The 26,428-nt window shown below is 38.9% G+C and overlaps 1 protein-coding gene across 4 annotated transcripts in view; it reads right to left on the bottom strand.

Moving 5' to 3' along the window:
* Nucleotides 1-952: 952 nt before the first annotated feature.
* The window catches only part of ALDH1A2 (aldehyde dehydrogenase 1 family member A2), a 119,601-nt gene continuing 94,125 nt past the window's right edge, over nt 953-26,428 (bottom strand). For all 4 annotated transcript variants that reach the window (XM_072615706.1, XM_072615707.1, XM_072615710.1 and 1 more), the window contains 6 exons: nt 20,051-20,153; nt 15,959-16,143; nt 13,088-13,252; nt 11,576-11,733; nt 10,504-10,578; nt 953-1,931 (listed from right to left, as the gene is read on the bottom strand). In XM_072615706.1, coding sequence (XP_072471807.1) covers nt 1,859-1,931; nt 10,504-10,578; nt 11,576-11,733; nt 13,088-13,252; nt 15,959-16,143; nt 20,051-20,153 — 759 coding nt within the window. In that variant the 3' untranslated portion in view covers nt 953-1,858. The remainder of the gene's footprint in view (nt 1,932-10,503; nt 10,579-11,575; nt 11,734-13,087; nt 13,253-15,958; nt 16,144-20,050; nt 20,154-26,428) is intronic.

Genomic DNA, 26,428 nt, shown 5'->3' with positions numbered 1-26,428 from the left:
AGGAGAAGAGCATGACATTCAATTGAACAACTCAGAATTAGGGTGTTTTGTCTTGGGACCAGGGTTTGTGAACGCACTGTCATCTGCAAAGAACTGCAAATACAGATGGCTTAAAAAACATCCACAAAGAGACAATAGTTATAAATAGAAGACTGGTATGGTTAGGAAGCAGAAAACTGTTACATAGAAGGCTATATGTGTATATATATATATATATATATATATATATATATATATATATATATATATATATATATATATATATATATATATATATATATATATATATATATATATATATATATATATATATATATATATATATACACTCTGCCCATTATCCCACATACTCTAGGCTAGCCTTGGCACTTTTAAATAAATGTTGTTCTTCATCAAGATGAGAGATGGGAATGGGTGTTGCAGCTGGTAATGAAGAAGGGGAAAAGAAAGGGGGGAAAGGCAGTTAACAATGTCCACGTAGAACCTGCTGTTCTGTTGGGAAGCAGGAGGGGAATGGGTGTTTCAGAGGGGGTAGGAGCAGGGCCTTTTTAACATTTCCCACATTGCAGACCCAAACCTTACTGAAAAGCAAGGTCAAGGGGAGAATGTCAGGGCACAAACCTATTGGAAGTGGTGTTGGCAACAATAAGCTGTTGAGGGTGGCCACTATGGCATGCTGGAATGTTCAGAAGGGAAGCTTTAGGGCTTGACCATACAACTTGCCAGATTTGTCTGCCTCAAATGAATACAGATCATTGCAGGCCTCAATGGACCAAAGTCACACTTGTTACATCTGAGGGCAACAGGTTGGAGGGGCATAGGAGTTGAGGAGCCCATAGACTCAAAATTTATAGATCATTAATTTTTAAAAAACTATTGATACAAAATAGGAACTAAATTATTTCTACTAAGTATCTGATATCATCTTTTCTTATGCCCCCAAACCTGCTCATTATTATTTTTTTTTTTTTGGTCTGACTAAAAAAAAGAAAAAGATGTTTTTCTTAAAACATCTTAGCTATCTATGAAAAAAGCTGTCCCTCTCTCCTTCTCTTCCTGGAAGGAAACATAGGAGGCATTTTGAAAAACAAACAAATTCAACAACAGAAAAAAAAAAAAAGCCAGAAGCTCAGAAGCTTGTAAACTACCCACGCTGCCTGCCTGATTGGCATCTCCCTGATTTCTATCTCCTATTGCATGATGGTTAGGAAGAAAACCGGGGAAAGTCAGGAATATCATGATTTCTGGTTTCTTAATACATCTGCAGTATACCAGCTCTTGGCATTTCCAGTCTGGTCTGGCTCTAACTAAAACCATTTCATGTTTCGCTTTGAAGAAATGGATAACATGAAACGGTAATTTGGCTGCAAAATCTTGGAAAATTGTTCCCGGCCCAAACATCTGCCCCAAATGAGCTCAGCTAAGGAGCTCTTCTTGGGGGAGGGGAAGATGGTTGAGGGTGGGGAAAGGAGAGAAGAGAAGAAAAAGAATGAAGGAGATGAGAAAGGTCACCATTCCTCAAGAAGAAAGCCCTTTGGACATCAAATGAAACAGTTCCCCAACTGGACCCCAGGTTCTAGGAAGGGAAGCTGAATGTGTTCAATGGCCTCAGGTCTTAACCCTTGTTCTATGTTCCCCCATTATTTGGTAATACTAAAGTGGTTTCTCACACAGTGCCAGTCAACCTGGCACAGTTGGTTTGCTTTACATATGCAATGAATTGTCGGGCATATAGGTTATCATTTAAATTCTTAAATAAAGACTGTGTAACACTTTGTATTCCTGAGTGCTGGGCCCCACAGAGAACAGTGAGGGGGCTTGACGCAGGCTGGTTAGCCCCCTTTCTTCCTCGCCCTTCTTAGGAGTTCTTTTGGGGAATCTTTATTGTCACTGTCTTGACTTCCGAGTACTCTCGCAAACCACATTCTCCCCTGGAAAAGAGAAAAGACAGGTCAGATACTGAGGGTCTAGCCTAGCACCATTCCAGCAAGTCTGACTGTCTCCAAAGGAGGGGCTTACTAATCCTCCCTAGAATCCACATATCATTAACCTTGATGTTTCTAGATGATGGTTCCTTAAATATCATCATCGCATCTTTCCTCTCAGTCAGGTCTTCTTAACATGGGGTCCATGAATGGATGTCAGGGGGTTTGTGAGCTCAGAAAAAGAGAAAACTGACATCTTTATTCTCACTAACCTCTAACTAGAATCATTTCCTTCGATTATGAATTTTAAAAAATTATCCTGAAAAGGGATCTGTAAGTTTTACTAGACTCTCAAAAGGGCTCATGACATGCAAAAAAAATGTCAAAACTTCTACCCAAAAGCAACTCCAGAATTATGATTGCATGGATCTTCATGGGATTTTAGTTTGTGGTGTTTCTGTCCTTAATTTAAAAAAAAAAGTTTCCAGAATAACGTATAGCTTAACAGCTTACTGAAGTAATGAGGGACAGAACTCCTATCTTCAGACCTGGAAACTAAGGCCCAAGGAAATGACGTGATTAACTGAGTGTCATATCAGTCAGTGTTGGACCTCCAGATACCCAGTTCAGTGTTCCAAAAAATACTTCTTTGTGGATGATAGTGTACTTTTCATACCTAAAATACTGCTTCTCTTACCACACTTTGTTGCTCTGTACTTGAAAAGCTACTTTTGTCTGCTTCTGTCAAGTATTGTATAAAGTGTTTTGGATAAAAGATGATGAGGTTCCCAAGCCAAGAATGACAAAGCAGAAGCAGTTCTCTGTTCCTTTTCTTGAGACATAGCAAGCACTTAATAAATGCCTCTTAATTGTTTGGTCAATGAGATGCTTGGAGAGATGACTTCATCAGTATACATGTTTCTCCCGCTGAGGAAGTTGAAGATTCCACTGCATTTTGTTAATTGGTGGGGTCAAAGAAACAAAAAAGTCAATGGGTAGCGTACTTGAGTAAGAGTCTTTCTCCCCTGTGCTCTCTTGGTTCTTGGATGAGTGACCTGCTGGATCTCAGCAGGCTGAAACTTCTCCAGCTTAGTATGAGCCACCAGAGCTTGTGATTCACTGGTATAGCCTTCAAAGGTCCAAGAGAAACTTCTATATCACAGTGAGATGTCTGAACAGGACTTTAGTTGTTACCCAAATTAAAGGAATAGGAGGAATACCGGAAGGCACAGCTTGGAAGAGCATAAACTTGGAGCCCAACTCATCTTAAAGTTCAGTTTATTGGGCAGTAGACATCAGCCTTTAATTCATTCATTCATTCGGAGTACTTGTTGGAAGGACAAATACTGAAGCTGAAGCTTAAATATTTTGGCCACATACTGAGAGGACAGGCACATTGGAAAAGGACCCTGTGTTGGAAAAGATTGAAGGTAAAGGGGAAAGGGAACAGCAGCAGATGAGATGGATTGATGGTGTTATGGAAACGATGATCATGAGTTTGGACAGACTTCAGGAGATAGTGGAGGCTAGAAGGGTGTGATGTGCTTTGGTTAATGGGGTCATGAAGAGGTAGACATTATAGAACGAACAAGAAGTAACAAAAGACGTTAGCCTCACAGAGCTCCTGAGGAGTCAATGAAAAGAGTGAGCAAATAAAAGAAGGTATGGAGACAAACATTGCAACTGTGTCCCTGAGAGCATCTGGGTTTCCTTTCCCTTCTCTCTGCAGTACAGTTCATATAGATCACTAATATTAATCGGTATTTATTAAGTTCCTATTATGTGCCAAATAGATGGCACAGTGGAAAAAGTGTTAGGTCTGGAGTCAGGAAGATTTATTTTCCTGAGTCGAAATTTGGCCTCAGACACCTACCTAGCAGTGTGACCCAGGGCAAGTCACTATTTGCCTCAGTTTCCTCATCCATAAAATGAGCTGGAGAAGGAAATGGCAACCACTCCAGGATCTTCACCAAGAAAATGCCAAAATGAGTCACAAAGAGTTGGACACAACTGAAACAAGTGAACAACCACAACATGTGACAGGACCCATGCTAGATGCTGGTAATGGAAAATACAAAGAATGAAACAATCCCTTCTCACAAATATAGATGATAGATAGATAGATAGATAGGTAGGTAGATAGATGATAGACAAATAAACAGACAGGTAGATGGATGGATGGATGGTTGAATGGATGGATTGATAGATGGATGGATAGATGGATAGAGTAGATAGATAGATAGATAGATACATAGATACATAGATAGATAGACAGACAGATGGGAACCTCATCTTCTGTAAGCTCTTTGTGAGTAGGAATTATTTTATTATTTGTATCTGCAATATGTTTATATTACATATGTATATATACACAGCATAATTATAAAATTAATAGATACAAATATGTACAAAGTAGTTAAATACAAGATAGTTTGAGAAGAGGGAGATTTGTAGTTGGGAGGATCAGGTGAGCTTTCTCAGAGAATTAACTCCATGTGATGACTATTTCTGGAAAAGGTGCAGATTACAAACTTTCCAGAAGGGAAAATATGCCCTTCTTAGGAGTTCATTATGAGAATATTTACCGTTATAGCCTTCACTTCTGAGAACTAAGTACTTTTCTGAATATCCTGCAGCAACATGTTGTAACCAGTATATGGAAATATTCTGGTGTGTCATCTAGTTTGCTGCATCTCTCTTTTTCTTGCTTCTGCATCTTTCTTTTTCTTCTTTTTGCCTGACCCTCCTCACACTATTTTCCCCCTTTCAATTTCCTCATTATCTTAGTTAAGCATGGCCCAATGTTTAGAGCACTAGACTTGAAAGCAGAAGGCTTGGGTTCAAATCTCATCTCAGATGCTAGCTATATGACTGAGCAGGTAACATCACTGTTCTGTGTTTCAGTTTCCTCAACTGTAAAATTGAGGGGTTTGAACTCTAAGTGCCCTGCCTACTTTAAATCTGTGGTTCTATATTCTTTAAAAGGCTCATTCCTTCTCCCTTCCCTATAATGGAACCCCTATCTCTTCAGCAAACATAGCTACTAAAGTCCTAAAAATTCTCAACACCAGGGTCCTTGGCCCTTTCAAACAATTCAACATCATAAAAGATATGGTTTTACCAATGGAAATGATGCTACCATCTGCTTTGTTGCTGCACCTCTAAAGACCTTTCTATCTGGACCTTTCCATCTGACTTGTAGCCAGTACTAACTACCTATATGTGTCATAGCCTGCGTTAGAACATGATCTCCTTGACAGCAGAGAATCTCTTGTTTTCTATTCATTATATCCAGTGTTTTGCACATGGAAAACACTTAATAAGTTTTTTCACTCATTCATTCATTCATTCACTCATTCAATCATACTCTAACTAAAATGGGGCATTTACTTTAAGCAGTATATCCTGAGTGAGCAGCCATGCTACCTGCACTTTCTCTACTGGAATCCATCACCCATCCAAACTCTGGATTCTTCGGACATTGAGGATAGCTGAGTTAAATGAACCTCTAGGGTATCAGATCATGGGCAACTATCTGGGCCTCTGTTTCCTTAAGGGAAAACAAGCATCTTGAATGGGATTATTTCTAAGGTTTCCCCAACTTTCTTGAAAGTAGGGTTAGTTTCCTTAGTTGTATCTCCAATCCTTGGCATAATAGGTATTTAATAAGTGCTTCTTAACTGACTGACATCCCAGTAGTCTATGAATTGTTCTGAGGAAAACAGCTGGAAGAGACTTGAGTCAGAATGGCCTTGCTTATCCATGTCACTCTCTATTGTCCTAGAAGAGGACAGAGAAAATTTAAGGCAGACATTCATTTAAACCTCTCACTCATTAGTGCTGTCCAGGCTGGGAGACAGATTATTACGAGCTCAGCTCTGGCTCCCTTTGGACTTTTTCCTGCCCTCAGGCCATTGTGAATATGCCTCACCATCATGGACTTCATGTGCCTGTTTAGAGCTAGGTCACTCCCTTCTTATTTCCTGACTTTTGCACGCATTTGGGGCTGATCCATACACTGTGCTCTCCTCTCCCTGTCAGTGTCCTGATCCAGTCGCTATCAAGAAGGAGGCTAATAAGACCCTTTGTCTTGCTAGAAATTTGGTTTTGAGTTTGACCATTACATTCCCATCGCATGTGAACTGAATCAAAGAAAACCCAAACCAAACAAAAACATTCACCTCAGAGAACAGCACTGTCGTTCTTCAGATCTCCTAGGGCTGTTATCTCTGGCATGGATTTTTAGATACAGCCTTATTTGGAGAAGGGAATGAACTAACCTCCAACATTAAAATAACCACTGGCCCAAGTGGCTAGATATAAGGGGAATCACATAGTAGGTCTGAATCAGGAGTTTTTGACCTAGGGTCTATGAACTTTAAAAAATATATATTTTGGTGACTGTATTTCAATATAATTGGTTTCCTTTTTATTTTATGTATTTAAAACCATTATTCTGAGGTTTCCCCAGACTGTTAAAGGGATCTATGTCACAAAAAGGTTAAGCATCCCTGAACCAAATACATGCTAATAACAATTATAATAACATTATTATTATTATAACTAGACTGAATTTATGTAATGTCCTACGTAGGTTAATCTCATTTGATCTTTTTGAAATAAAAAACTTATATAGTGGAAAGAGCAGTAGATTACAAATTAGAAGACGTGAGTGAAATGTGATTTTTTTTTTCTCTAACTGTGTGACCTTGCTCAAGTTAGTAAAGTTTTCCGGGCATCAGTTTCATTATCCTTAAAATGTAGGGATTGAAACAGAGCATTTCTAAGGTCCCTTATGGTTCTAGCATTCTATGATTATTTGGACCAATTTATTATGTGGTTTCCTCATTTCATTCTAAGCTCTGTATTTTCCAAATCCACTTCAATATTCTAATATTTCAAGAATCTGTGACTTCATTGGGACGGGTGCTTCCTCCAACACTACACATTGCAACTTTCCCAAACCTCAACAGACGATTTTCAAGAGTCGTTGGGAAGAAAAAAAATCATCTCTTTGTGGCCAGCTTTCTGCTAATGAGACTCTATGAATTTAACTAGGCAGGCCTTTGACTATAAGACACAGAATCTGTCAACAGACCAGTCAATACTCAAAGCTTTTCCAGCTGAGAAGAAATGGATTTCCTGCTAGACTTGTATTGCCACAGAATTTAACCAAACAATGAATTTCTCCCAAGGAATTCTAACTTCCTTTTAAGAACGGGTTTTTGGCCAGGAGTGGTGGCTCATGCCTATGGTTCCTACAACTGAAATGAACCATGAATGGCCACAGCACTTACATACCATGCACATAACTTCTGAGAACCCAAGGCCATCTTCACAACATGAATGAGACATTGGAGAAAGACTTCAGAAGAGTAAACTCGTTGATCCACGGAAAATAGGTGGGGTAAGGGAAAGAGTTCAAAATGACCATTGGATTGAGTTTTAGGGGCTTTGATATCACAGAGCAATCATATAAAAACTCACATTTATATAGCATTTTGAGGTTTACAAAACACTGTCCTTACAATAAAGAGCTGTTGAAGTAAAAATTATATTTTATTATCTTTATTTTGCAGATGAGGAAATTAAGGCAAGCAGAGGTTAGGAACTTGTGTAGGGTCACATAACCAGTGAGTATCTGCGGCCAAATTTGAACTCAGATCTTCCTGACTCCAGGTACAGTGTGCCACCTGGCTGCCTCCTGTAAAGTAGATGATACTAATATACTATTTCACAGAAGAGAAAACAGAAGTTCAGCAAAACTAAGTGACCTACCCAAGGTCACATAGCTAGGATTCAAACCCAATTCTCTTGACTCCAACTCTAGCACTTATTCCACTGTAGTCCAGGGGTTCTTAACCTATCAAGTTTGGCTTTGCTACAACTTAAAACTCCTAATTTCAAGCAATCTACTAGTTCCAGGCTCTCCAGTATTAGGAACTACAGGCATGAGCTACCATTCCTGGCCAAAATCTTATTCCTAAGGGAAAGTTTTCTTAGAAGAAATTCAGTCTGGTTAAATTCTGTGGCAATACAAATCTAGCAGAAGTCCATTGCTATGAGAAGGCAGACACATGGCTGGTGACCTTTCCCAAGTCTTCATAGGGAAGACTTCATGATTACGCAAAGGGCAAAACTATACTTAGAACTCAACCATCCTGATTCTCACCCCAGCCCTGATTGTACTTGCTATGATGAGTCAGTCTTGGTCTTAAATTACCAGAGACTTAGGTAGATATAACCCTGTAGGTTTGTGATGTGTTATAGCTTAATTGCTTTTCAGAAGCCAGGATTTTATCAGACAAAGCCATTTTCACAATTATAGACTTGAAGCAAATGTCCAATTTCTTTTTGCATGTATTTGCGACTCTATTTTATCTCCACTAAAAAGACTTTCATAATGCATCTCATTTTTAAACTGTGGCTCATTAGTTTTTAAAATGTCTAGACATACTTCCAGCATGGCATAGTGAGTAAAACAAGCATCAGTGTTGGAATCACAAGATCTTGCTTTAAAGCCTGATTCTGTTACTTATGGGACTTTCCTCAAGTTACTCTACCCCGCTGAGCCTCAGCTTCCTCATCTGTAAAATAAGGGGTTTAGACTAGATCAGAGGAGTGAAACCTGCAGCTTGTAATCAATGTGACCTGAATCAGATTAAAATGTGATTGGGAAATATTTAACAAAATAAATAAAAATGCCATAAAACATTTTTTGAAATTGCATGTTAAAATTAAGTCAATATGAGGCACACAGGGTAAATGGGTAAATGGCCCTTGTTTCTATTTAATTTGGCACCATTGGACCAGATGACCTAAAGGTCCTCATATAGGCTCCTTTCAATCCTAGATTCTATGATCTTAAGATGTTCTCTACCCCTTAATCTATGGCAAAAATTCTGCAATATTTTCCTTCTCTACTATGCATCAGAGACTGTTTACAAAAGTAAAGGAAAGTTGAGAGGTAACCAGGCAATGGTTTGCCAGGTTGACAACTCTGGAAATTATGTTTAATTTAGACCTCAAAAGCTGGGGGACAAGTTGTCAGAAACCTCTAACTCTTAATAGGTTTATGTTGGGTGGAATGAATTTATTGTTTCTCTGCCTCCAATCCTGTACAAAAGTAAAATAGTTCTTTAAGCAAGAGAACCAGGGGTGCTGGAAAGCACATTGACTTTGGCGTCAGAGGGACTGGGTTTGAATCCCAGCACTTCTACTCACTGCCTGTGTGACCTTCACAATTCATTTAACTTCTCTGTATCTCAGTTTCCTTTTCTGTCAAATAAAGAGATTGGCTTAGATGACCTATAAGGTCCCTCCAAGCTCTAAATCCTGTAGTTCATTGCTATATTATGTCTTAGAAATAGATGGAGATGTGTTATGGCCAATAGATGTATGGCATTTGCCAGAAACGAGATACCAGTTCTGTCCTGGAGATGAGACTATAGTCTCAGTTCTGGAGCTGCATCTAAGAGAGGGGGTCAGATAGGGTCCCTTCTCTGGTGCTTCCTACCACTCTGGGTAGAACCAGGCTCTTTTTTCCAGTACGGGGCAAGTCCGGGGTGGGAGCACAACAAAAGAGGTAACAATCTAAGCTGTAGCAAAGAAAAAGATTCCTACTAACTTTCCCCTACGAACAAGGTTTTGATTTTTTTTAGTTGAATTATCTGGATAATTACCTCAACCTTCCCCTCCGTTTGGCTTGTGTAAACATAGTTTTGGATTGTTTCTGCATGATGTCAAAACAAAAATTTTAGTCAATTAACTAGTTGTTTTGTTGACATGGTACCAAAAAACTGAGCCAACTCCTTTATTTATTTATTTATGTTACTGAATCAACTGGTTTCAACTGTAAGATGTGATACAATAACGATCCCTGGCAGCTATGACCTCATAAGAAGGCTACCTGGAGTCTGAATTTCGTTTTTGGCTTTTGTTTAAAAATAGTTTGATAACTGCATTCAATATAATTGGTTTCATTTCTAATCCTAATTTTTATTTTAAGCATTTAGAAATATTATTCCTAGGCCCATTAGTTTCACCAGAAAGGGTCTCAGAGATGCTCATTAGTCTTTGGACCACACTGAAAATCAATGAAATGGCAGTAGTGCTGCCATTGAGTGCTGATGTTGGAGTCAGGGAGAAATTAAGTTTGGTTCTTCCTCAGGTACCTGTGTGACTAGGCAAGTCACTTGAATTCTCTGTGACTCAGTTACCTTGGAACATATATCTAGATCTGGAATGGGGCAGCTGGGTGGCTTGGTGGATAAAGTGCCAAGTCTGAGTCAGGAAGACCTGAGATTTGAACTCAGATGCTTTCTAACTCGGTGATTCTGGGCAAGTCACTTAACCTCTGTTTGCCTTAATCCACTGGGGAAGGAAATGGCAAAACTCTCCAATATCTTTGCCAAGAAAACCTTATAGACAGGATCACAAAGAATAAATGGGACTGAATGACAATAGCAGACCATGAGAATGATAATTAAATTATTATATGAAGAACTGAGACTTTCTGGGTACTGGAAGTCATAAAACCTGTATTGTAAATTTTAAAAGTGAATTGCAAAATACTTACATTTCCCTCCCATTTCCAGACATCTTGAATCCTCCAAAGGGACTTTGGGCATTTAAGGCATTGTAACAATTGATCCTGAATGAAAAAAATTTTGGGAAATTGTCAATGGAATGTACTTAACAGGGAAAAAAGGAAATGGGTTAGTTACTCATCAAAAGAAAATGCATTTTAATAAGTTAAAAAATGATATAATTTAAGTTTGATTAGATTTCCTGATTTAATCCAATTTAATTTAATTTTAATTTATTATTTAAATTTAATTTAATAAACACTAAATGCCTATTAGGTACTTAGCACTGGGGATAAAAATTGAGGTAGCTAGCTGGCACAGTGGATAGAGTGCCAGGCCTGGAGTTAGGAAGACTCATCTTCCTGTGTTCAAATCTGGCCTCAAACACTTACTCACTGTGTGACCTTGCACAAGTTACTTAATCCTATTTGCCTCAATTTCCTCATCTGTAAAATGAACTGGAGAAGGAAATGGCAAACCACTCCAGTATCTGCCAAGAAAATCCTACATGGACTCACAAAGAATTGGACAGGACTGAACAACAAGGGGGATAAAAAGACAAAAGTTTAAAAATTCCTGCCCTCAGGGAGCTTATATTCTACTAAGAGTATACAACCTGTACATAGATAAGTAAATAGGAAATCATTTCAAGAGGGAGAAGAGTTCTAGCAACTGGAGGAATTAAGGAAGGCTTCGTGTAGGAGGTATACTTGAGTTAAGATGAAATTGCAAACACAAATGAAAAATTCATGAAAAGGTAGTAATATGAAATAAGACTGGAAATGTGCATGGGAACCAGATTGTGGAGGGACTGAAATGCTGAGAATATTACTTTATCCTAGAAGCAGTAGGGAGCTATGGAAGACAAAGAGGAGCTACCCATATACAAAAAAAGAACAGAAGGAGAAGACAGGGTGCTCCATTTGGAGGCTGGATTGCCTTTCTCCCTTTCCATTCTATCTGAGGGGTATCAGCATGACAAGGTTACCTCCACTAGCAATTAGTGCCAGGTCAACCCCCTAAAGCAGTGACTCTGAGCCAGAAAAAAGGGAAAAGACTCACCAAACAGTCCCAGCCTGCATGGCTGCTGATACTGTGAGGGCTTTGTTAATATCATTTGTAAAAACGGCAGCGACGAGCCCAAGGTCAGAATTGTTGGCTCGCTCTATAACTTCGTCCACAGTCTTAAACCTCAGGATTTCCTGAACTGGTCCAAAAATCTGCAACAAGGAAGAAATGTTTTGCATTAAGCCACATGAAAGTGATTTTGTGATTGCTTCGCCACTATTTTGCCTGTTGTGCCCCCCTACTTATTAATTTTATGTATATATATGTATATATACACACATATATGCACATTATATAAATACACACATATATACATACACATATATAGTATATCATGTGTCACATATTGTATATCATATGGATATGTTTGTATATATGCGTATATATGTATAATCAATAATAAAATGGTATAATCAATACTTTTTATTGATTTTCTTGATAAAACTTAATTTTAGCAACACCACACAAGAAAATATTCTAAACTTTCTAAGAACAAAATCAGACCAAGAGATTGCCTCTGAAGTTTGTATAATATTCAGAATTTTGTTCTCTGGAGCACTGGAGGGCATATGTGTCTTAGCACAGGAATTAATGTGTTTCTGTGTGTGTCTGTGTTCCTTATGCACATAGAAGACATACTCTCATGTTGTACTAAGGACCTTTCCAGCTCTAAAATTCTAGAATTTCCAAGCTGGGAAACCTCTATGTCATATCTGAAGAAAGAGCAGAGGACCAAAATAAAAAGGTAGTTGATCCATTCCCGACCAGGAAGGTGCATCCTTTGCTTCCTCTCCACACACAAAGAAGATCCTTTTTACTTCTATTTTTTGAACTGTTAATGACATCTTGGTTGCTGACCTACAGGCTGGAAAATTAAGTCTTCAGTGCAATGTCCAGGCAGACTGATATACAAGAAAGAATAATGATCTTGGAGTCAAGAGTACATCGCATCTACACTTGGAATCTCTGTGACTATGGACATACAACCTCTACAAATCTGTTTTCTCACCTGTAATATCATATATATACATATTACATACCATAATACTGAAGTAAGGCACAAATGAGATAATGTATGCAAAATATTTTGGAACATTAAAGCATTATATTCATGCCTGTTATGAAAATGGGCATACTGACATTTGCATTACAAATCATGGCAGGGGTGTTGTGGGAAAAGTGGTAAACCTTAAAATGTTTATATAAATATGAGTTGTTATTAAAAGTTAACTACCATATGAAGATTATTATGGAAAACAATGACCATAATTATTTAGTTTGCTCCATGGGATTCTATCTCATCTACCCATCTCACAGCTAATTCCTTTTCTTTGGTTTCTAAGCCATTTGTATTTGGAATGGCAGAGCATTTGTGTTTGTATTACGTAAGCTATTAAAAAAATAAATCCAAGAAAATAAACTTCTCAGACTTTCTGCTAAAGAACTCCTGAATACAACCCTAGGGAAATCTCTGAGACTCTCTTAACTGAGATATTTGGCACCTACCTCTTCTTTGGCAATCCGCATGTCATCAGTAACATTGGAAAACACCGTGGGCTCAATAAAAAAGCCTTTTCGGCCTAGACCTTTGCCACCACATTCCAGCTTGGCTCCCTCTGCCACACCACTCTGGATGAGCTCAAGGATCTTGTTGTACTGTTTCTTGTCAATCTACAAAAATAGGTTACTTTGTCAATATAAGTAAGAAACTCTGCTATGAAGATGGAAATGGATGAATGAGTGTGGTATCAATCAATCAGCTGACAAGTATGTATTAAGCACCTTCGATGTGCTTAACATTAGAGATACAAAGACAGAAATGGAACAGTCCTTACCCTCAAATAGCTAATATTCTATTGAGGAAATATGTGGTGCATACATACATGTGTGTATGTATGTGTGTGAATATATGAGTGTATGTATGTATATGTGTGTATATAGATATGTGTGCATGCATATAGCTATGTATATAATATACATGCACAGGTTGCATATGTGTATATATCTCTCTCTATATGTGTGTGTTATACATATACATGTATGTGTTTACTGAGGATTATCACTCAGGCAGTACAGTCCCGAAGTGAATTTGAAATAGCAATTCCTTAGTTTCACAAGTCTCCTCAGAGATTTTATCCCCAGGGAAAGTATAACAGAAGTGATGGGTTATCATTTACATTTTGATTATGTGTTATGGAGTTCTTATAAGTTGTGCGTTTTAAGCATGTCTTTTGGGAGGAAAGAAATTTGGAAAGAATTTAGATTTGGAATTTGGAAAAAGTTGGGGAAAAAATAAATAGCTGCCTTATACCTGATATTTACTACTTTGTACGCTAAATAAGTTCTCTAGAAAGGACCCTGTTAATCCCCTTTGGGGAGACCCTTTACAAGTCAACTCTGTGTTTTATTTAAAAGCTCATCCTTAATTCCCAGGTGGAAGCATAATGGCAGAGAGGAAAAAAGTCTAAAACCCCCTAATTGGGGTTTGGGTCCCCCAGAAATGGATCTGCATCTAAAGCTAGGACCCCTTTGGGGGAGGAGGGATCAGGGCTGTAATACAAAATAAATATGATGAAAGTAAATACAAAGGATTTTTTTTGGGGGGGAGGTGAGGGGGTACTGGCAGCTGGAGGATCAGGAAAGGCATCCTGTGGAAAGTTCCTTCATTTGTACTTTTTTAAGTTCCTGGCTTCAAATCTAGGGACTGAGGGACTGTATGGCCTTGAAAATAATGGCCACCAGAAACGTCCCTTATGACCATAGGCAGTGTCCCTAAGTGGGAGGAACTCTGCGAGGCTGAAAGGTGGCTAACTCACCCACTTAGGCTATTTACATGAAAAATAAGAAATCAAAATCAAATCAGTCATATGGAAAGTACACTGCTTGTTAAAGTGACCAAAAGACTTATAAAATGCTTTGTAAATTAGAGAGTGCTATTTAACTATATGCTCCCATTGCTGTTGCAGTTTTCAAAGTATGCCTGTTTTGTGTGTATGAACAGGGCTTTGGGGGGTGATGGTATGCTTTTAAATTGTAATTTTTTATTGAAAAACAAATATGCCACTTAGAAAAGGCATGTTTTCTACAAGTCCCTATAATACCTAGAGGAGAAAGCACAAAATGCTCACTTTTAAAGGCTAGTCACTAATCAGCATCACCAGTTGAAGCTGACTGATCATTTATCTTAGTTCAGATAAAAGCCTTCTTTCACCTGAGGGGTTTTTTCCCCACTTTTTCTTCTTTGTTTTTGCTTGAACTGCCCTGATAAATGCCTGGACCTCCATTTCCCTTTGGCAGTAAAGACATAGTACGTGTGCGCAGACCTAAAGAGACGTTAGTCCTCATTAGAAGTGTTCAAGGGAGATATGGCCCACATGTTCTCATAGGTACTTCTTGATCTTCTACAAAATCAGATCTCCATTTGACTGCACAAGAGAACTTATAGTCAAAGGATGTAACTCCACTCCCTAAAAAGGACATTTCCTCTTTTTTCCACCTTTCTTCTCTCCCACTCTCCTTTGAAGGAATCATTTTAGATGGGAGATATCAGATAGTAATGTTGAGGAGCTCAATGGAAGACCCAGGTTCACGTCTCACCTCTGATACCTGCTGGCTATGTGACCCTGGGCAACTCTTTACAAGTTGAACAGAATGTACAGACCTTCAGTGGTAGAGGGTATTCTCCATGTTAACAAAATCTCAGGTCTAGTCTTTATACCTATCCCTTGCTATAAAATACAATCACATTCTCTACATTACAGTAGACCTGGCTGACATGCCTACCAATACATGCCAACTATGACTGATTTAGCATTTACCTTCTGTGGGACTGCACAGAACCTCAGTACTCAGACAATGTTTAGGCTGGAGTGGACTATATGCTTAGAGAAGCATTCCATTCCTATGTGGGATGAAATGAATTATCTCAGCCCAATATAAATCTGCTAAGAATTATCCCCTATAGATCAAGGATTTGAACACCCAACAACTCATTACTCTTTGCTAGACATTGAATCCGGTGTTCTGGTAGGCCTAAGCAATACTTCAAATCTTAACAAGTCCTCAGTGCTCTTAAGCAGTTCCTAACCTTTGCCTAAATGGTTGAAGAAGATACTTAGAAGGAATGATGCCTTTAGTTTTTCCAGAAGCAAAAACAGTGTTGAAGAAATTGCCAGAAATGAAAGGCTATGCAAAAGCTAATTTGAAAACCTCTATGCCTGAATTTCCAGTCATGTGCATGAAAACAAAGTTCCTTGTAAGTGTGTAGGGAGACAAGAAGTAAAGAAAAGAGACCTAACATGGAGAGCCCTCCTTAGAGTCAACAGAGGCTCTGTGGAGGTGCCTAAGTAAAGAAATGAAAGATTTCTTATTACTTACCTGAGGGCCTTGTTCAGTGGTTGGGTCAAAAGGACTCCCAACTATTCTCCTCTTGGCACGCTCCACACTTCTTTGAACAAACTCTTCATAGATGGACTCTTCCACAAAAATACGGGATCCCGCTGTACAGCACTGACCTTGGTTGAAGAACACACCCTGGTGGGCCTGTTCCACAGCGTAGTCCACTGCAAGATGAAAGTCACCATTTTTTCTGTTTTGCTCTCATCTACAAAGTCCCTACCTTCCCCCACAGTGAAACCAACACCTGCACCTTGTCCCCAAAACACCAACACATTAGAGAAATGGGCAGGAGAGGTAACTGAGGTGAGATGTCGATGGTATTGGTGTTTGGTACCTAAGTGGTATCAGGGGTAGCTTTTTTATATTTAATGGGAAAAAGAGAGTATGCCCTTCACTTTCTAATAAAGATGCCCCATAGAGTACCACTCATAATAACAATACTTTTGCCATTTTTCATTCCTCATAATCTTAGCTGCTAAAGAAATAATGTTATCAAAGGTTCTATTAAATGGATGATACATCCCTTTGATAGATGGAATCATTAAAACAGAGGATGAACTTTTAACTAGTTAAGAGACAAACTGGGAAGTAAAACAACTGAATTTTCTGATGAAATCAAGTAAACAAAGATGTGCTAAGTGCTTATATGTGCCAGACACTGAATAGAAGAGGCACTACACTATAGTGGAGGGTTAGAGTCAGGAAGACTTCGACTTAAATCCTGTCCCTAGATACTTATTAGTCACGTGAACGTGGACAAGCCAATTAACCTTGCTAAGTCTCAATTTCATCATCTAGGAAATGGGAGGGTTGGACCGGATGGCCTTCAAGGTCCCTTCCAGCCAACTTCTGTTAAATGTTTAATAACTGTCTCTCCAGGGGAAAAAATGCTTGCACAACACTTTTAAATATTATCATTTTCTCTACCACTTTGTTAAGTCTAGAAATGAACCAAACAATAAATCAAGACCCAGTTCACAGCATTTGCCGATTTCTAGTAAATGTTCACATTGAAAATACGACAATCAAGTCTCACAAGCCAGTCTGAGAGGGCTCTAGCACATCCCACATTCTAGTTTTAAGTCTGTGATTCTATGACAATACTAGTTACAAAATCATCAACCCACTGGTAAAAGTGAAAATTTTAAAAAATGGGGCTGCTGTGTGAAAAAGGGATTCAATTCGCTCTTCTCTGTCTCAGAGGATAGAACTAGAATAGTAGAAGTTGAAAAAATGCAGATTTTTACTTTGAAATAAATGAAAAGTTTCCCCTAACAATTAGGTTTGTCTAAAAGAATGGGCCACCTTGGGAGTTGGAGAATACCTCATCACTATGGGACTTCAAGAGAAAGCTCAGGGACTACCTGTTGGGGATTCTGTCAAGGGGACTCTTATTCTGATACAGGTTAGAATATGTGGCCCCTTCCAACTCTGAGGAGACCCAAAGATGAAACGGGAAATCTCCTTTCCTGGAGAGGCTTAGAAAACAAAGGAGGACTCTCAGTGATCTAGGATGGTGTAAATGTCATATGATTCAGAACCAAGGGGCTTCACTTGATCATTTTTCAAAGTTCCTATGACAATGAGTTGCAGAGAATCAGTTATATCTAATTTGATTGCATCCATACAGAGATGCCCCAAGTATGTCTAGAAGTGTATTTTGTCTACTACAAGTGTTCCTTTCCCTCAAATCACGTGGTATCACCTGAATATTACTTGCTGGGTTTTCTAAACGGCCTCTCTGCCTGTGGTCTTTTCCTCCTCATTAGATTGTGAGTCCTTTGAGGGCGGGATATATCTTTTCCCTCTTTTTGTATCCTCAGCCCTTAGCACAGTAACTGGCACATAGTAGGTGCTTAATACACATTTACTGATTGACCAACTGACCTTCTATAATCCATCCCTGATAGAAGCATAGATTTAGTGCCTCCTGGCTTCATTCAAGATTCAGTTCAAATCCTACCTTTTGTAAGAAGCCTTTCTAATCCCCTCTCCTGGCTTCCTTCTTCCTATACTCAGAGTGCCTAATCTCAGAGATCTCCTCTCATTTATACTGTATGTATGTTGTATGTACATCTTACATGTACATGATGGCCTGCTGTCTGCCTCCTCAAAAGCTCATAGATTTAAAGCTGGATGGGATGTCAGAGGTCATCTAGTTCAACTCCTCCATTTTACAGATGATGAAACTGAGACTTATTTTTGAAGTGACTACTCCATGGCCACACAGCTGTCAGAGGCAGACCCCAAGTTTTCTTGACTAAGGCAAGAACTCGCAGGAGCCCCTATCACTCTCTTACTTTCATTATACTAATCTGTATACATGTGGTATAGAGCATAAACTCTGTGAGGGCAGGAACTGTTTTTGTATTCTCAGAAACTGGAAAAGTGAGTAGTCTGTGTCAGGTAGATACTTAATAAATAGTTATTTAATTGAATCTGCTGTAGGAAGATTATATTACCCTGATTTAGAGACATGGGAAGCAACGAGTAGATGGAGATGCCTAGAAAAAGTAAAGGAAGGGTTAGTTGGGTGGTACAGTGGATAGAATACCAGCCCTGGAGTCAGGCAGACCTAAGTTCAAATCCAGCCTCAGACAGTTATTAGCTGTGTAACCCTGGGCAAGTCACTTAATACTGTTTGCTGAGAGAGAGAGAGAGAGAGAGAGAGAGAGAGAGAGAGAGAGAGAGAGAGAGAGAGAAAGAAGAAGAAGAAGAAGAAGAAGAAGAAGAAGAAGAAGAAGAAGAAGAAGAAGAAGAAGAGGAGGAGGAGAGGAGGGAGAAGAAAAAGAAGGAGAAGGAGGAGGCAAAGAAGGAGAAGAAAAAGGAGGAGGAGGAGAAGGAGGAGGACAAGGAGGAGAAGAAAGAAGCAGAAAGAAGGAGGAGAAGAAGCACGAGGAGGAGAAGAAGGAGAAGAAGGAAGAGGAGAAGAAGAAAAAGAAAGAAGCAGAAAGAGAAGAAGGAGAAGAAAAAGAAGAAGAAGGAGAAGGAAGAGGAGGAGAAGAAGGAGGAGGAGGAGGAGACGAAGATGAAGATGATGATGAAGAAGAAGAAGAAGAAGAATTGCAAGGCAAGTAAAATGAAGATTTTTGAAAATTCACCCACAAACATTCTTTAAACCATTCAATACTTTCTTTTAAAAGCAAAGGGACAATGAAGTAAAAAGCTGAAAATGTTTTACTTACTTCCCTAGATATATGAATTAAAGAAGAAAAATATTTGGAATTCCAACTTCATAGAACCACAGAATTTGAGATAATCAAAATCTATTTCGGTGCCTCTATTGCATAATTTATACCTTAGGCAATGTGGCAGAGTGAATAGGGAGCTGGCTGAAAAGCCAGATTCAAATCCCACCTCTGACATAGATTAGCCATGGAAACCTGGACCAGTCATCTACATTTCTCAGTGCCCTAGGATATTCTCTAAGGTCGTACATACATCGTAGAGAATGTGCTGACTTGCATTGCTAGAGGAAGTTCCTCATCTAGGATTTCTCTACACCAATGAGATCACAGGTCCATTCCCTAACCCCTATTTTATGGTTTGGGGGGACTAATTCCTGGGAAGATGACATGACCCAATAGCTTCCCTGATCAGATTAGCCCAACAAGTTAAGGGCATAGCTGAGACTAGAATCAGGGCCTTTTCCACTGTACTATGGTACTCTAGTCCCATGGGATTGAAAGGGTTTATTAATGTATCCCTAGGATTAAAGGTGGACACTTTTTATTCACCTGTTAATTCGTAATGGTTCTCTCTTCTACCTCCAATATAAAATAATTTTCTCCCCAAGACTGGAATCCCACTAAGAATGCTTAGTTTCAAAGACTTTTGAAACTTATTAGCTTTTTAAAAAAGAAGAGGAGAGGAGAGGGAAAGAGAGGAGAAAGGAGTGGAAGGAGGGGAAGGGAGAAGAGGGGAGAGGAGGAAAGAGGAAGGAAAAGAGGAGAAGAGAGGAGGGGAGGGGAGGGAAGGAGGTGAGAGGAGGGGAGAGGAGGGGAGGGGAGGGAAGGAGAGAGCCCATATGTAATTCTCCTGGAAAATATGGAAAATCTGCAGATGACTTACAATCAGCATCTGCAAAAATAATATTGGGACTCTTCCCTCCAAGCTCCAGAGTCACTCTCTTCAAATTACTCCTTCCAGCTGCTTCTTGGATCAGTTTTCCAACCTGAAAGGAAAGGAAATGGAGAAAGGTTTAGAGAGTTTGCAGCCACAGCCTGCTATGGACAACAGTAGACTGTAGCACTAAATAGTTGTGTATTGAAGACTTTCTGGTGGAATGACACAGAGATAGCTAGCTCACAGGGCCTTGCCTAGAAGAGGACAGTAGACAAATACTAAACTTGTCGATGAAGGATAGTTTTGCTTTTCTTTGCTTTTAGGTCTTTAAGATCTATGGAAATATCTTGGAGGGTTGTTTTACTATCATAGCTGGAATGAACAGAGAGGAGGGGAGGGGATTCTAATCTGGTACCTTAAACACTTCTTTCCAAGTAACTGGCATGCACGCCATGGCCCAAATTAGCACAGTGAGATTTCTAAACTTGGATCATGGCCTTGGTATTTAGATTTTGGCCTTTAAAGAAAGCCAAACTGCTCTCTAATTTATATCAAAAGCAACTACATGCCCAACAATGGATGGATGTAAAATACACTCTTCAAGTGTTCTTTTGAAAAAGCCAGGTATTACAATAAACCAATGAAAAAGACAGCAAAATGTTGTGTAATTAAAATGGGCAATCCTAGATCCAGAGAAGAAATGAGAAAATGAACTTTTCTTTTTCTTGGGGATTGGGGGCAGGAGAATACTATGGTGTATAATCCTTTATAAACAGTCATAAGGGGCCCAAGAAAGTTGGTCTTGGCCTTCTCGATGGTTGTCTCACAAGACACTTCATGAATGTTTACTTGCTGTCCCCTATGTTTAGAATGCTCTCCCTCTTCATCTCTGCCTGGCTTCCTTCTCCCAGTTAAAATCTCACCTTCTATAAACTCCTACCCTTCTCAATGTCCCTTGATGCTAATGCTTTCCCCCTGAAGTTATCTTCAATATATCATATAGATAGAAAGATAGCTTGTTTATACATCATTATTTGCATGTTGTCTATCCCATCTGACCATTAGCCCCAAGAAAGCAAGAACTGTTTTTTTTTTTTTCATTTTTGTTTCTCTTTTTATCCTTAACTTTTAGCACAGTGTCTGGCATATAGTAGGTGATTAATAAATGCTTATTGACTAACCATTACAAGGAATGGTTTACTGGTTGGAGGGAAATAGGGAAAGGAATTACAATCAGAAATGACTGAACGTAAAAATAAGAGATCAACAAAACTTATTTTAAAGTTAAGTATTAGGATATGATTCCTTTAATATAATCTTAGGACTGAAAAGTGATCATCAAATATAGTCTCTAAGTAGAGGTGCTTTAAAGCATTCCAGACAGCTATGGGGCTACTTTTAATATTAAACTGTAGTCCTAGTCTACTTATCCCGAATCTGACCCAAGTAAATGGAAATGGATTTGAAGGTGGTAGTTGGAAAAAGAGTAGTCATAAATTTCAAGTTAAGCTTGAATGAACACTGTGCTTGGTCAGGTCAGTGATCAAAAAAAACTAGAAAAATGGATTGTTTTAGATACTGGGGAGCAAAAGATGGGAGAACCAAGAAAGAATTAAAACATAAAGGAATTGGTGGTGATAGATACTCAAGGACAGGGGAGGGGGCAAACAAAGGCAACAAAGAGAACTAGGGTAGAGGTAAACATGCAAACAGAAGCAGTATGTCAAGTCAACTAGCATTTATTAAGCACTTACTGTGTGCCAGGCATTGTGCTAAAACTGGGAGTTCAAACAAAGGTAAAAAGAAGTTCCTTCTCTCAAGGAGCACCCCCTCTAACCGGGGAGAGACAACATGCAAGCAACTATGTACAAAAAATTAATATGAAGGATAAATTTGGAATGACTGAAGGGAAAGAGCACTAGCTTTTCATTCAGAGGGTCTGGGTTCTGCTGCTTACTTTGCTGTTGGCTAGCTTAAGTGAAATAATGCATGTAAAGTGTTTTACAAATTTGAATGCATAGCTACTGTTATTACTTATGTGAATTTGAATAAGTTGCTTAACTTCCATGGACTTAAGTTTCATTATCTGTAAAATGAGGAGGTTGGAAATCATCTCCTTTTCAGCTCTAAATCTTATAATGGTATGTGGGGTAATAGAGGAGGGCAGAAAAGATAAATTATGCTATCATATGAACTTGTCTGCCAGTATTGACATGTCTAGCATTGTTAAAACAGGGTTTCCAAAAGAGTAGTAGTAGTAAGGGGAGGAAGAGATGGGGAGGGAGGAGAGAGGGAGAGAAGGAAGAGAAGAAGGAGAAAGAGGAGGAGAAGGAAAAGAAGGAGAAATAGAAGAGGAAGGAGAAGAAGAAGAAAAAGAAGCAGAAGAAGAGAGGACTGTGCTAAAATTCAAAGATAAACAGATGACAGCACATCTTAAACAGGGAAAGAAGAAAAAAATATGATGCTGTAGTAAGTACCATGTTGGCTTGACCATTAAGGTTCAGAATATTTACTAATTCTGATCCAAATAAAGTTTTCAAATAATAACTATTCTGCATATACCTAAATCAAAAAGTTCTAATCAATAAATTTGTCATCAAACATTTAATAAGAACCACTACAATCCAGGCATTGTCGTGGGTTCTAGGGATATTAAGACAAAAATTAACAATTTCTGTCTTCAAGGAAGAAAGAAGAATATTCTATTGGGGGTGACATGAAGTACCTACAGAATATATACAAATACAATCCAAACAAGGAAAAGGACACAAAAGAGAATGAGAAAAGTGAAAAGGACTGTGAAAAATGTTGGTAACGGAATAGGAGCAACCACAAAAATAATAATAGCTAACATTTTATGTGCTAAGCACTTTACAATTATCTCATTTGATCCTCACAACAACTCTGGAAAGTAGGTGCTATCATTATCCCCATTTTACAGATGAGGAAACTGAGGCAAACAGTGTTAAGTGACTTGCTTGGGGTCACCTAGCTACTATGTGTCTGAGGCCAAATGATCTCAGGAAGATGAGTCTTCCTGACTTCATGCCCAGCACTCTATCCACTGTACCATGTAGCTACCTGCAAAAAAAATACTATGTCATATGGGCTGGCTCTCTGGAAAGGCCAGAGAGAGAGAGAGAGAGAGAGAGAGAGAGACTTGAGATAATAACGGTGATATAAGAAAGGGAAGGGAAATGTTAAATGTTGGAGATGTGGGAGAATAAGAACACTAAGTCATTGTTGGTGGAGCTGTGAGCTGATCCAACCATTCTGGAGAGCAATTTGGAACTATGCTCAAAAGGGCTATAAAAATGTGCATTCCCTTTGACCCAGCAATATCACTTCTAGGGCTATATCCCAAAGAGATCATAAAAATAGGCAAAGGACCCACACGTACAAAAATATTTATAGCAGCTTTTTTTTGTGGTGGCCAAGAACTGGAAATCAAGGGGATGTCCATCAATTGGGGAATGGCTGAATAAGTTGTGGTATATGGATGTAATGGAATAGTATTGTGCTATAAGAAATGATGAAGAGGTGGACTTCAGAAAAACCTGGAAAGACTTATATGAACTAATACTGAGTTAAATGAGCAGAACCAGGAGAACATTATACATAATAACAGCCACAGTGTGCAAGGACTTAGCCCTTCACAGCAATGCAAGGACCTAAAACATTTTCAAGGGACTCATGATGCAAAATGCCATCCACATCCAAAGAAAGAACTATGGAATCAAAACACAGAATGAAGCAGACTATTTTCTCTTTTGTTATGCTTTGTTTTGTTTTTCTCATGGTTATCTTCCATTCGTTTTAATTCTTCTATGCAACATGACTAATGTGAAAATGTGTTTAATAGGAATGTATATGTAAAGCCCATATAAGATTGTGTGCCATCTTGGGGAAGTAGGGGGAGAAAATTTGGAACTTATGGAAGTGATTGTTGAAAACCAAAAACAAATGAATTAATAAATTTTGGGAAAGAAAGTTTCTTGAAAAAAAGAAAGGGAAGGGGCATCTCTATGCACTGAAAGATGTCAGTTCTAAAGAAAGAGATTGGGGGTAGCTGGGGTCCACTTCAGGATAACTGTAAGTAAAGTGAATGAATGAATAACATAAAATTCTCACCCCTGGAAATCAGAGGCTAATGGGGACACTCCAGTTCAATAGACAGATTTTTCTTCCCCTAAACAGTGCTCCTCTTATCTCTTCTGCCTTGCTGCAAACTCCTTTGAAAGTCAATGCTGCTGCCTAGAAGGGATCTCCTGATAAGGAAGATAACAGTGGGTATGTGCGCCAAAAAGAAAGGAGGATATGCATAAATGGGGGAGAAGGGGAGTCTAACCCTCTTGTTTTGCAGCTACAGGACAATTTGGCAAGAGATTATACTGGATGAAAGCTATAACACTCACTACAAGGGCGAGAGACACAGAAGGATGATTAGGAGGACAGCAAGGGTGGGAATCCATGCCAGCTGGAAGTGGGAGTCAGATTTATTCCTATCAGCTGTGAGGGCTGGTCCTTCTGAGAAGCTTCAGGCTTGCTGAGGAAGGCCAGTGGTTAGAGCTGGGACATGATTTTAAGGTTCAGGTAGAGAGAAAAGCCAAGCTTATTCTCAAACACCTTCCTTCAGCCTTCAATGAAGGCTCCCCCGCTTATCCAGTTGTTCACCCCAGATGCTGTACTGCCAGCATTCAATCAATCAACAAGAATTATTAGGCACCTACTGTATACTTGACACTGGGACAGGGGATGGGGTTACAAGTGCAAAGGAAAGAACAATGCCTACTAACATGGAGCTTCCGTTCTAATGGGGAGACAAGTACAGTCTCTGGGTGTGTGTATGTGAGTGCATACCCACACACATACATGTTTATTGTGTATGTATATATGCATTTGTTTGGTTATAAAATGAAAATGTGTTTGTATTTACCCACTTTATATGTTTGCTATATATGTACGTATAGCATAACATGTTGACATATGTGCATGCGTGTGCATGTTTATTTACTTTGTGTTTGCTATATATGGATATATATTGCATAATATACAGTCATATATGTGTATCTATGTGTACGTAACCAAAATATAAAGTGAATAAATACAGATATAAAACTGGAAAAAATCTATATGAACTGACACAGGGTGAGGTAAGCAGAACCTGCGTGTGTGTGTGTGTGTGTGTGTGTGTGTGTGTGTGTGTGTGTACACAGAGAGTAACTACAACAATGTGAATGGAGCAAAATTTACACAAATTATACAAAATATATGCCAAAATTTCGAAAGTAAATGTAACAAAATTATAAAGATGAAACAGGATTCAGAATGAAGGGATATGAGAAGACCAATGTACCCTTTCATGGAGGTGGGAGGTCCACGGGTGTTACACATTGCACATGTTTTCAGGTTCTTTCGATGTACAGGTAAGCATTGCTAATTTTAATTTTTTTCCCTCTGATAAAAATATTTGTCATATGGAATGACTCGGGGAGGGGGAGGGAGGGCTATTTGGTGATTGAAGCAACAGAAAATATCAACAAAAAGTTATATTTTTTAATCAAAGAAAAATACAAATATTTACAAAGTAGTTAAACACAAGGGGGTTTTGGGAGGGAGGGCACTATCAGTTTGAGAGATCAGGAAAGGCAGAATATGGTACATGCATTTTAGGCATATGCATCCTTTTTCATATCTGGTCCTTATAGGTGGAACCATGTGATTTATTTCTTCCATTATTTGAGAAGTCTTTAGAATTCTAAGGAATGTGGACAACAGTGATGTAGAAAAAGTTCATGAGATAACACGTAGAAATACCTACTTTTTGAGTTTATAATGTCTCAAAAAATGTTTATTGTCACTCCTGATACTATTGGTGTTAAAGGGACAGAGGGACTCCATGAAGTGGAAGTATGGTTGGAGGGGATGCCAGGGATGGTGGATGGACTGAAGATGGAATGTGGTGTGGGAAGAACAGAGAGAAGCCAGTTTGGCTGGATCAAAGACCACCACCCACCCTGCACCACCCTCACCATCCCTTTCTACTTATGGTTCTGGGGAACTTACATCATTGCTTCTAGAAAGGGCTCATTAATCAAAGCTTGTCTCACATCTTTGTAATACAAAATACAATTCCCTGACTGCCACTTCCCTTATTAGAATGTGAGGGTAGGAATTGTTTTGCTTACTTATTGTATCCCCAAAACTTCGCACAGCACTTGGAACAAACTAAGTAAGAATGTTTTTATTCATTGCAGACCAAAGCCTCACTTCAAAAATGATTAGAAGCATTATCCCTTATTGATGTCAAAGATTTTATGCATCTGAACATCTAAGGAAGCTAGGTGGTACAATGGATAGAGTGAGGGACTGGGAGTCAGAAGA

Source organism: Notamacropus eugenii, chromosome 1 (assembly GCF_028372415.1).
Source record: "Notamacropus eugenii isolate mMacEug1 chromosome 1, mMacEug1.pri_v2, whole genome shotgun sequence".
In the NCBI taxonomy this organism is placed as follows: Eukaryota; Metazoa; Chordata; class Mammalia; order Diprotodontia; family Macropodidae; genus Notamacropus; species Notamacropus eugenii.
Note: the sequence above shows the minus strand (reverse complement) of the source record. Positions and strands in the feature narration are given on the sequence as shown.